At 39.2% G+C, this 12,590-nt stretch overlaps 1 protein-coding gene across 1 annotated transcript in view; it reads right to left on the bottom strand.

Moving 5' to 3' along the window:
- The window catches only part of LOC145768087 (ras-related protein Rab-18-like), a 50,713-nt gene extending 38,899 nt beyond the window's left edge, over positions 1–11,814 (bottom strand). Inside the window, exon 1 of the mRNA XM_082579553.1 lies at positions 11,634–11,814. Within this exon, the coding sequence (XP_082435679.1) occupies positions 11,634–11,698 (65 nt within the window). The 5' untranslated portion in view covers positions 11,699–11,814. The remainder of the gene's footprint in view (positions 1–11,633) is intronic.
- Positions 11,815–12,590: the final 776 nt, after the last annotated feature.

Here is a 12,590-nt window from a genome sequence, read left to right on the forward strand (position 1 = left end):
ACGTGTATATACGTCCGTGGCCGCGAAAGAGTTAGATTCAATCAATTAATTGATGAGTAATGTCATTACTGCTATTGTGTTCTCAAGTGTTTAAAATGTTTGGATTGATAATTTTTCAATAAATAAATAAGAATTAGGAAAATTGCGGATCCACGGTAATTTATACATATTTTCCTATATACCAACATCGTTTTCGGGATCCATTACGCCAAGGTTTTTTTTTTTTTTTGGATGAAACTATGTGAAAATAATCAGTAGGTATGCAGGAGCTAACCATGTCAAATGGAAGCAAATTTATTCCAAAATAAACGTGCAATTGAAAGATTTGTTGTATCCACGAATTTCCCTAATTGCGCATTTACGCATTAGGGATTTTTCCCCTTCCACAAAAATCCTGCTCTCAATTCACGATCTTCTTCCGTATTTCCGAAGTTGATGGAGTTTTCGCCTGAAATAAATTGTTTTGTAAGGTAGACGCAAATAGCTAGAAGTGGATTACCACCAAAAAACAATATCTTCAGAATTAAAGAGTGGGTGATGAAAAATATTTCGTGTTTCAGAAAAAAAAATCATGATTAGGGGAATGACCATAATGATGATTTAAATACCTACTATTCTTGTAACACTTTTTTATGGTTTTACTGTACAATTGTTTTATATGCATGTATTTCTTCGAAGCTGGCCACTGTTGCTTTAAATTAAACTTCCTGCAGATTGAACAATTGTTCGATTGTGGACTGGGGATGGATGGTGGCAGGTCAGTCGAATTGTGGCTTAGCTATGGTATGGGTTGATTGTGCATTTTCAATTTTAATTTAAATACCTAGATATGTGCTCTTCTATATATCCTGTTCAATGTGTAAGTGATTCTCTATAATATTGATGAATGTATAACAATATCGGGTCTGCTACTATTCGGCGAGTCCGATTCGGCGAGTCCGATTCGACTAGTCCGATTCGGCGAGTTCCCTATTCGGCGAGAGCCCTTTTCGGCGAGTGCCCTATTCGGCGAGTTTTTGAAATTTTTGAAAGGAAATTATCGGGTACCGTAGCCTAATTATAATTGACGTTTTTACATCGTTTTAACGTCGCTAAACGTTGAAATCGTGCAGAAAGGAATAAAAAGAAAATGTTTGAACTATTAAATTAAAATTCTTCATGTCAGTTTAGTTGTTTTTATTTTTGACCATCATATCAAAAACAATACACGTCAACATAGCAAAGGCAGAAGCGACAAAACGCGAACGTTTAAACGTGCTTGAATTCGTCATGTCAGTTCAGTTGTTTTTATTTCTGATCATGATATCAAAAACAATACACGTCAACATAGCAAAGGTGTAGAAAAAGGTAGAAGCGACAAAACGCGAACGTTAAAATGTGCTTGTGACCGAAGTAAGTTATTGAGTTGAAAGAAATTTGGCACGGTCGCAACACTTTCAGAAAAATTTAAGATATAAAGGGAAAATAACACAAAGAAAATGTCACAAAAAAAAAAAAAGATCATGTTTATTTCTATAAGTTAGTACTTTTGAATAGTTAAAATGATTAGTTTGGACCAACAAATGTGTGGCCTACAGCTTAGATTGAAAGGAAGTTATCGGGTACCGTAGCCTAGTTATCCCGACCAGCAAAAATTTGTTCCAAGAACACAGTTCATTTTTACATTGTAGTAACAGAATGAAAAGGCTAAACAAATGTGTGGCCTATCGTGTTAACGTCGCTAAACGTTGAAATCGTGTAGAAAAGGGAGCTTTTGCTGACTAGGATACTTTAAAACTGAGAAACATTCACAGAAGCCCTACGATTTGTTCCAAGAACCCATTTAGCATAACATTTCATTTGTACATTGATTCAACGTCTGAATACATTATCTTAAAAATGCAACGTATCGTAGGGCTTCTGTGAATGTTTCTCAGTTTCAACGTATCCTAAGCACCCTTTTCTACACGATTTCAACGTTTAGCGACGTTAAAACGATAGGCCACACACTTGGTTAGCCTTTTCATTCTGTTACTACAATGTAAAAATGAACTGTTAGGCTAACTGGGTTCTTGGAACAAATTTTTGCTGGTCGGGATAACTAGGCTACGGTAGCCTAACCGATAATTTCCTTTCAATCTAAGCTGTAGGAGTGTAGGTCACACATTTGTTGATCCAAACTAATCATTTTAACCATAGGCGCCTAAGCCGTGGGGACCAGGCCCCCACGCATATTTCCGCGTGGGAGCAACTTTTTATGCGGCATTGATACATAAAACAATAGATGAACTAGCGATCGGCAGCAGGAAAACATTTTTAAATGCAAACCGCAACAGCTTCGCAGTAAATAATCACTAGAACGAGTAGCGATGCTACAATCCCACCCCAGACAAAAAAATCTGTCATTTTTACGTTGATTTAACGTCTGCAGACGTTGAATCAATGTAAAAATGAATGATTTTGCTGCCTGTGACATAGCAAAAATCTACCATTTTGCGTCGATTCCATGTCATCAGATGTTGAATGCACTCAAAAACAACATAATTTGCTACGTTGACGCAGCGTGCGTTTAACTTAATGCGCTTGCAAACAGCCTCGCTGTCGCTTTCGAAAGTCGAAACCTCTGCAGAGAATTGTCGCGGCAGTGAATCGGTTGCTGTGAAAATGAACTTGAAGTCTCGGCCCGAGGTTACCACCAGGGATGCCAGCGACAAATTTCCAATAAACTTAGATTGTGTGCTAAAAAAAACCCAGATGAGGCAAAAAAAACCCAGGTCCAGAAAATATGTAGTAAAGCGGTTAAAAAACCTGCGTGTGCTTTCAGTACCATTTTAAAGCATTACACAGAAGCCTCAGAAAGCTACAAATAGTAACATGTTTATATAATTGACGGTATACAATAGCTCAATTGGTTAGCGCGTCACTTCTGGAACGAAGAAACTTCAAGATCAATAGCGGCGCCGGTTCGACTCTCGGGGTGTGCGCTTGAGCAACGCTCGTTAAGGACTGCTCTCCATTCAGCGGCATCTATTGGATGGAATAATTCCCTGGCAACAACACTTCAACAATCGGAAACTCCACTCTGTCAATCTCGGTGACCGGGCCTGCGTCAGTGATTCAAAGCCTCCACAAGTATGCGAAACTGCCAGGATTAAGCTCTGCAAGAAGCTTTCCCAGTCCGAGGATAAAGATTCAATCAATCAGTCAATATGACCAGTTAATATATGTGTAATATAACTATATACAAAAACAAGAGCTTGGTAGGCCTATATGGGCTCACGGCAAAGATTTTGGTTCAAAATTACCTTTATGGTAAAGCGTCTAGCTAGCAAGGTTTAGTCTGTGTTTAACCAAAATTTCTAAAACTGACTAGATGTATGAGTGTATAGGCTAGCCATTAAGGTTAGTTTTGACTTTTGAACTAAACTTTTTGCTGTGTGAGTTGTAGACTGCGGCTAAGGAGAATCATCATGCCTGCTTACTGCTTACAGTTTGGTGTACAACTACGGTAACTTGGTTCTTAGCAACAAACCCTGCTTTGCCTTTTTCATTTGAACATACTGTTGAAAAGAATAACTCAAATTCACAATAAATAAATGCTCAGTAACACAAATAGTTGTAGGCTACTAGGCCTACTCCAATTTTTAGTCATCCACATTTTCATAAAGTTGGATCATTTTTTCAGCATCCTGTACCTCACTGACTGCAGTGGCTGATGCAAAAAAACATTACCGGTGTACCTTATCATTTTTGTGTTGCAGTGTGGACCATTTATCTAAGATCCCAGTGCTTTAATACTGTGCAAGCTCTGTACAAAGTTAAAAACCTAGATTTAGCTAAATTTGAAATAAAAAAACTTAAAACCCAGATGTGGTCAAAAAAACCCAGATCTAGGTGGAAAAACCAAGCTCTGGCATCCTTGGTTACCACTAACCAACGTAACAAGGGCTGGTACAAACCGCATTGCCCACAGTCGCACAAGCGGCATAATCAACACAACAACGGCCTCGAGCAAACTGCATGGCGCACACACGTCCGTTGCCATGGAAACCCGATCAAAGGCGGGGAATATGCGCATCTTTTGTTTTCATCTTTACAGCGAATTGGAACTTGAAAGCTGGTCAGCCATAAGTTGCGATATTGTAGTGAAAAGGGAGCAATGTCAAGTCGAAAACTTAATCAAACGTCTCTCTGTAACTATTTTTCAAGGGCTGTTTACGGATGTCAGCAACTTTTAAATTTATTAAAGGTGACGTGCTGTTGAATTGATGCAAACATGAATGATTTTGCTTTCAACAGGTATATTTTCAAGCATATGATCAAGTTAGTATTTTCATTCCATTTACAGTATACCTTTTAGTAAACCTTTTCGTCTCTTGTTTCATGCTAATAAATCTAGTTCGTTGCTAAACTTTATGTTGTGCTTAGCTTAAAGAGTCGCAGTCCATCAACCGCTAGCCAACGCAGACGCATAGCATGTGTTTTGGTCGAGCTTTGTTTATAATAATTAACGGCAGGTCGAACGTAGCGATAACTCCGAGTGTGGCAATAAAAGCAATCCTAGTGTGACGACATAATTACGTCATCCATCTGCGTGACATTTCGCTGAATTTACGTTGCTGCTGATGAAACACGCTTTCGCCCCCACGGCCAATAAAATAGTTAGGCGCCTATGATTTTAACTATTCAAAAGTACTAACTTATAGACATAAACATTATTTTTTTTCTAACATTTTCTTTGTTTTATTTTTCCTTCATATCTTAAATTTTTCTGAAGGTGATGCAACCTTGCCAAATTTCTTTCAACTCAATAACTTACTTCGGTCACAAGCACATTTTAACGTTCGCGTTTTGTCGCTTCTACCTTTTTCTACACCTTTGCTATGTTGACGTGAATTGTTTTTAATATCATGATCAGAAATAAAAACAACTGAACTGACATGACGAATTCAAGCACGTTTTAACGTTCGCGTTTTGTCGCTTCTACCTTTGCTATGTTGACGTGTATTGTTTTTGATATGATGGTCAAAAATAAAAATAACTGAACTGACATGACGAATTCAAGCACGTTTTAACGTTCGCGTTTTGTCGCTTCTACCTTTGCTATGTTGACGTGTATTGCAGGCCTCGAAATTCCGGCGGTCATGGCGGACATGACCTCCGGAATGACCTTGAATGTCTGCCGAAGCCGACTCATTGGTCGGTCATAAATGACCGCCGCAAAATTCTTGACAAAAATAGAACTAATGCAGCAAAAATATATTTTAAATTTGAATTGTTACAATTGTTTGTTTAACGCGAACAAATACGGAGCTGAAACAATAATAGTACAGACAATTGCTTTAAAGATCACATTAGAGTGGCGTGGTTAACAGCTGATGGCAAAAGTAGCCATTTTTACATCATTTCAACGCCTTGCAATGTTGCCTTGAAATAAAGTTGTCTGAACTTTTCGGCAGGATATGTATTCTAATTTTAACAATGAGGATTATTGCGTTACATTGATCGTTTGTTAAAAAGAAACGTCACAGAGAAGCAAGTCTCAGCTGGGTTCCGCACGTGCTTAGGCGAATGTGGCGACCTTATTCACGCTGATACTGATAGAAATAGAAGTTCTGCACAGAAGGGAGGGTGTTAGACTAACACTATTGTGTTAGTTAGTTAACACTATTGAGGGCTTACACTATTGAGTCACTAATGCGCATTTGTCTGGACGGTCCTGACATGGAGATTTACAACCCGCGCCGGCAGTAATCGCTTGGCACAACGATTCTATAACGCGAAAACCATGGAACAAGTGATCGTAGTTGCTTTTGTAATAAGGAAATTTGGATTGTTGTTTTCAATTGTGTTTATTGCGTCATTATACGACTGTCATTAACGCACTGATTTATTTGCAAGCAATCTGCTCCAGTATACTTTAGGGTCGGTTAATTAAGCCATCAACCATTGCAGAGTTATTCTGTTGTCGAAAATCGTCTTCTACAAACACGACTACACAATACTGTTAGTGTGATTTTGTGCAAAATCTACATGTAAAAAGTATGTCCTGTTGAGATATTAAATGTCCGCTGAAAGGGCTAGTCTGGTAGGACATGCTTGACCGCCGGAAAAAAGTACAAATTTCGAGGCCTGTATTGTTTTTGATATGATGGTCAAAAATAAAAATAACTGAACTGACATGACGAATTTTAATTTAATAGTTCAAACATTTTATTTTTATTCCTTTCTGCACGATTTCAACGTTTAGCGACGTTAAAACGATGTAAAAACGGCAATTGTAATTAGGCTACGGTACCCGATAATTTCCTTTTAAAAATTTCAAAAACTCGCCGAATAGGGCACTCGCCGAAAAAGGCTCTCGCCGAATAGGGAACTCGCCGAATCGGACTAGTCGAATCGGACTCGCCGAATTGGACTCGCCGAAACGGGCCATTCCGAACAATATCAAATTAAAAGATAGTATTCGCTTGCTTCAATAAGTCCGCTACAATATGCTAATGCTAAAAACGGTATGGTATAGTATGTAGTCCAAATATGTAGACTCCATAATAACACCCAAAATAATTGAACAAAGTGTAGTAAACAAATGTATTTAAGCATTAAATAAATGCAATTTTATCTAAATTTGCCCCCGAAAATGGAAAAAATCCGTTTTTTTTTTGGAATATCTGCCCAATAGATGCCCAATAGATCCCATTTAGAACAAAATGTTGTTTTAGAGCATATAGGAACATAGCTGTTCTGCAACTTTTAAGCCTACTCCCAGCTTTCTGGGAGCATTGTAAAAAAAGTTCCGCTGTTTTCATGGATTTTGACCTTTGCGTGTCCCATGGGGCTGGGTGGCACGCTCGATTTTTAGTGCCACGTCAAAAAAATAATTTTAAAGTCAATATTAGACCTTATGACACCCTTTTAACAGCCCTCTTCAATCTTCATTAATATGACAGAAAAACTTTTTTTCACTCCACCTTACTTCAGAGTGCTCGATCGGCAAAGAAGAACTCGAAGAAGTGCAGGAGCGATGTACTTTCGATCTGCATAAAGTTGCGCGTCAGACAGAAAGGTATGGAATTCCGAGTCGAGCAGCAGCTGCCCTCGCAACCACAACATTACTGGACACAAAAGATGATTTCAATCCGACGATGATAGTCAACAAAAACAAGCTCGTTCATGCAGGAAAACGACTCTGTCTACAGACGAGTCACTTCGCATCCAGTTTGCTCGGCACAATAGTTGAAGGCCTTTACTTTGACGATAGAAAGGATAAAATCCTTACATTGAATGGCATAGCTGGCTATCGTCAAAAATCAATCGAAGCCCACTACGTGATGCTGAAATACCCACGATCTGAATATATTGACCACGTTTCCATTCAAGGGCGTTTAACTGGGAACAAGATTGCCAAAACGATGTTGGCTGCTCTTAAAGTCAAGGGAACTCACGTGAAAGGCATTCGGGTCATTGGCTGCAACGGAACTGCTGTCAATACAGGTAAGCACGCAGGGCCATCACTACCATTGAGAAACATATCGGGAGTACGGTGCAATAATCGATTTGCCAGTTTCACCTCAACGAACTCCTGACTGAAATCATCAGGACCGCAAACCTTCAAAGGATTTATCAGCCGTGTCGTCGCTAATGATAAGTGCAAAATGGGAGAATTTGCAGTCGTCGAGTTCGAAAAGACATAATCCAATCTGACGAAAGTCGATGCTCAAGGTGATGGAAATTTGCGACAATTAAAAGTATCTGCTCGATATCGTGTTGCTCATCGAGGGAAGTCTGCCTCCATAAAGCATTCGATTCCGTGATCCAGGTAAACAGGGTCATGCACGATGGCTTACTCTCGTTTAAGGATATGCCGACTTTATATCTCGGAGCATGAACCAACAGAGGCGCTGATAGAAATGATGACGAATGCTACATCGTTAAAGTTTATGCTCCGATGTGGTTTACTACCAAGCGAAACAAGAAGATTCACTTTTCTGCTCGGTCCTTCCTTCGGTTGGTTAAGCTAACTCGCTATCTGACAGGCCAATCAAAAAAAGTCCTCGACAGTTGCTTACAAACAAACACCTTCGCTGCGCATCCGGAGAATGTAGTGTTGGTCCTTCTGCATGACGAGTCTAAGCCAATGCGTAAGCTTGCAGTTCATCGGACCCAGAAAGCAAGGGACGAGTACACGGGTGGGATACGTCGTTTCGAAATTCCTAAACTAAACTTTGGGTACACAGATTTGAAAACAAACTCGTTGCTCCGGTGGAGCGAGCGGAAACTCACTGAGCCACCAATCTACATGATTTCAGCATCCAACAGCTCACAGAGCTTTTCGTCGAGACCGATGTTCCTATATCGATTGACAGTTTTCCGTGCTGCACACAAGCAGTTGAGCGCGCAATAAACTCATCACCAAAGTAAGCGATGAAGTCATCGGCCATGACAGCAGACATGAGCTTATTCTGACGCGAACTGCTGCTCGCTCACAGTGTTCACGTTTTGAGTCAAAGAAAGATTACGTTCTGTGATTGTTTTTGACTGTTTTCGTTGTTTTGTGTATTTTCTATTTTATTTGGGTAATATTGACTTTTTTGTGCGGCGTTTTCCCGCGGCCTGATCTAAAAAAATTTCAGATTATTTGTTTGTGACCTAAGCCTCCTATCTGAGCGGAGTTGCTAAGTGATTTGACAAAAAAAGTGCATTGACGGCCCTCCCTACTGCGTATACCGCCGTATACCCTCAAATACAGCACTGGTTATGCCCTTTTAGGGTGAAACAGGTTGTAGAGGTTTTTAAGTACTGTAGTAACGATATTTGATGTACCGGTACAGTAATATATAATGTATTAATGTATGTATAAAAGGCCTGCAAAAGAACAGTAAAGCTGACAATAACTACAGTATTACAAATTTTGCATGCAAAATAATAGCTTGGCTATTTTCAAAAGGTATTTACATAATGAGACTGACTTGCTTTCCAAGGGATGCAACCTATTTCGTCCCCTGAACAGTTCGTACCCCGACTTCGTCCCCTGAAATGGGGGTACGAAGTGTTCTGGGGACGAAATAGATCGAATCCTTGGCTTAAACATTTCTAACCCTGACGTCATTGCATAGCACAAACAATTATTGCAAGAATGAAGAATATAATTTCCAGCACGCATCTAGAAAATGTTAATACTGTACATATCCCCTAGCTTCCATTTAAGCAGAAAAGCTTTGGATTTTCACATTGCTCCAACGATTGATGACATTGAATCAGCGTAAAAAAGGTAAATTCTTCGCTAAGAATGGATGGGAGTACCTCCTTCTACACTAATCAGGGCAATTTAGTTCAAATCTTACATCACAATGTCTGGCTTTGATCTCCGACTCCGAGTAATATTGATAAGGTAAGGTTGGTTAAAAAATTAGATTATACAAGTACGGTAGGCTAAGTTTTGGTATTTACACTATTACAGTACGAAAGAAAAGGCCCAGGGAAAATTCTATAAGTGAGAACATAGGCGTCACTTTTTCTTAGAAGAGAGGAATTCTGGGTGGGCGAGAGTTTTCAAACAGATTTCATTGAATGTGTAGCCTATGTTCGCAAATTTGCAATGGTTAGTTTTTCTCACAAAGACTGCGTTTAGCGTCGCTGCAGCAATTAAGCTTTAATAGGGTTAATGTTTGCTCTCTTGCGCCTTGCTATCTTATGAGCTTTATTAAACTAAACAAACTTCTTTTATGTTTTCCTTTGCGACATAAAAAGCAGGTGACTCGTGACCTGTTATCTTTGAAGTGGCGCCATCGGATTTGCCGCCAAATGTTCGAACAGGTGACGGCTGACTGTGCTGACGGAACTTTCCCGAGCCGGAAGCTGATCCGACAGCATGCTAACGTCAAATGGAGCAGGTAGCTGGGTTTTTTTTTTCGCTGACACTTTTCGGTCATTTGTCCGAAATGACTTGAAAAAATTCGGCCATTTTTTTATTTATTTCGGTCATTTTTTCTGATGAAAATATTTCCTTTCAAGTAGCTGATACAAACCAAAATTTGCACTTCCTGACTAGCTACAACATAGGCGCCAACTTTTTATGCTGTATTGATACATAAAACAATAGATGAACTAGCGATCGGCAGCAGGACAACATTTTTTTAATGCAAACCGCAACAGCTTCGCGATAAATAATCACTAGAACGAGTAGGATGCTACAATTCCACACCAGACAAAATCTGTCATTTTTACATTGATTTAACGTCTGCAGACGTTGAATCAATGTAAAAATGACAGATTTTGCTGCCTGCAACATAGCAAAAATCTACCATTTTGTGTCGATTCAATGTCATCAGATGTTGAATGCACCCAAAAACATCATAATTTGCTACGTAGACGGAGCGTGCGTTTGGCTTTATGCGCTTGCAAACAGACTCGATGTTGCTTTCGAAAGTCGAAACCTCTACAGTGAATTGTCGCGGCAGTGAACCGCTCGCTGACGTAACCACCAACCAACGTAACAAGGGCTGGTACAAACCGCATTGCGCACATGCGGAATAATCAACGCAACAACGGACTCGCGCAAACTGCATGGCGCACACACGACCGTTGCCATAGAAACCTGATCAAAGGCGGAATATGCGCATCTTTTGTTTCATCTGCAACACGAAAACAGGTCAGTCGTAAGTTGAAAGCAGGTCAGTCATAAGTTGCGATATTGTAGTGAAAAGGGAGCTATGTCAAGTCGAAAACTTAATCAGACGTCTCTCCGTAACTATTTCTCAAGGGCTGTTTACGGATGTTAGCAACTTCTAAATTTATTCAAGGTGCCCTAACGTGCTGTTGAATTGATGTAAACGTGAATGATTTTACTTTCAACAGGCACATTTTCAAGCGTATAATCAAGTTAGTATTTGCATTCCATTTTCAAGACATTGTCATTCCATTCACAGTTTACCTTTTACTTTTTAGTAAACCTTTTCGTCTCTTGTTTCATGGTAATAAATCTAGTTCGTTGCTAAACTTTATGTTGTGCTTAGCTTTTAGAGTCGCAGTCCATCAACCGCTAGCCTACGCAGACGCATGGCATGTGTTTGCTTAACCGAAGTGGTCGAGTTTTGTTTATAATAATTAACGGTAGGTCGAACGTAGCGATAACTCCGAGTGTGGCAATAAAAGCAATCCTAGTGTGACGACATAATTATGTCATCCATCTGCGTGACATTTTGCTGAATTTATGTTGCTGCTGATGAAACACGCTTTCGCCCCCACGGCCAAAAAAATAGTGAGGCGCGTATGAGCTACAACCAAGCCATGGCTACAACATTATGTTTCGCTGAGAAACGTTGTCGTGTTTTATCTGAGAAAACTTTCTTCAACGTTCATCAGCGAAACTCAACCTTGCAACACCCGATTTGACTATATATTTTTCGGACATTTTGACCGAATTGACTATATTTTTTTCGGACATTTTGCTAAAAAATCGGTCAATGACCGATAAATGACCGAAAAAAAAACCCAGGCAGGTAGAGATCCATGGCTCATGCTGTCTTCTACAACTACAGGTGCATTGCCCGAGATATTGACTTCACCACCAGTATAATTATAAAATTTCGAAACAACTACGGTAAGCCATTGATAAATTACACAATAATGTTGCAACATTTAAAGACACTTACCTTGACTTTCCAACTCCACTATCCCCAATAATTAAAATTTTAAGAGTAGTTAAGATACTATCCATTTTAACTGCCTTATAGTTACCAAGTGATCAAAAATACTTTTCAGAAAAAGTTTATAAATCAAAATATATTCATACAGTACCGGTATATAATATATCTATACAAATTAATCATTCATATTAACCTGATTAAAAATAAAAAGTAACTAATAAAATAATAATCTTAGAACATAGTTAAAAAAATAAAATAAAAATATTAGAACACAGTTATTAGTTATAGTACTATATGTATAAGAGAAACATAGCCTCTGAAGTGATGTTTCCCTTCTTCCGCATGAGACAGGGAATTTAAGAGGTCTGAGACAGAGGGGGGCGAGATATGCATGAAAAGAATTATAATTAACTTTGACAAAAAATTTCCAGTTTTGGGCTGCTTACCCAAATGCACAAGCTACCTTTGTTCAAATTCCAGGGTCTGCTACTATTCAGCGAGTCCGATTCGACTAGTCCGATTCGGCGAGAGCCTTTTTCGGCGAGTGCCCTATTCGGCGAGTTTTTGAAATTTGTGAATAGAAAAAATCGGATACCGTAGCCTAATTACAATTGCCGTTTTTACATCGTTTTAACGTCGCTAAACGTTGAAATCGTGCAGAAAGGAATAAAAATAAAATGTTTAAGCTATTAAATTACAATTCGTCATGTCAGTTCAGTTGTTTTTATTTCTGACCATCATATGAAAAACAATACACGTCAACATAGCAAAGGTGTAGAAAAAGGTAGAAGCAACAAAACACGAACGTTGAAACGTGCTTGTGACCGAAGTAAGTTATTGAGTTGAAAGAAACATACGCGCCGACTTCCGGGGGGCGGCGCCCCCCGTAAATTTATGGTTGAAGGGCAACAAAAATGGTGATGACAAGTGGTGTTTCAAAGATAAAACACTTCGTGAAAGAGA

The sequence above is a fragment of the Aplidium turbinatum genome, chromosome 4, assembly GCF_918807975.1.
Source record: "Aplidium turbinatum chromosome 4, kaAplTurb1.1, whole genome shotgun sequence".
In the NCBI taxonomy this organism is placed as follows: Eukaryota; Metazoa; Chordata; class Ascidiacea; order Aplousobranchia; family Polyclinidae; genus Aplidium; species Aplidium turbinatum.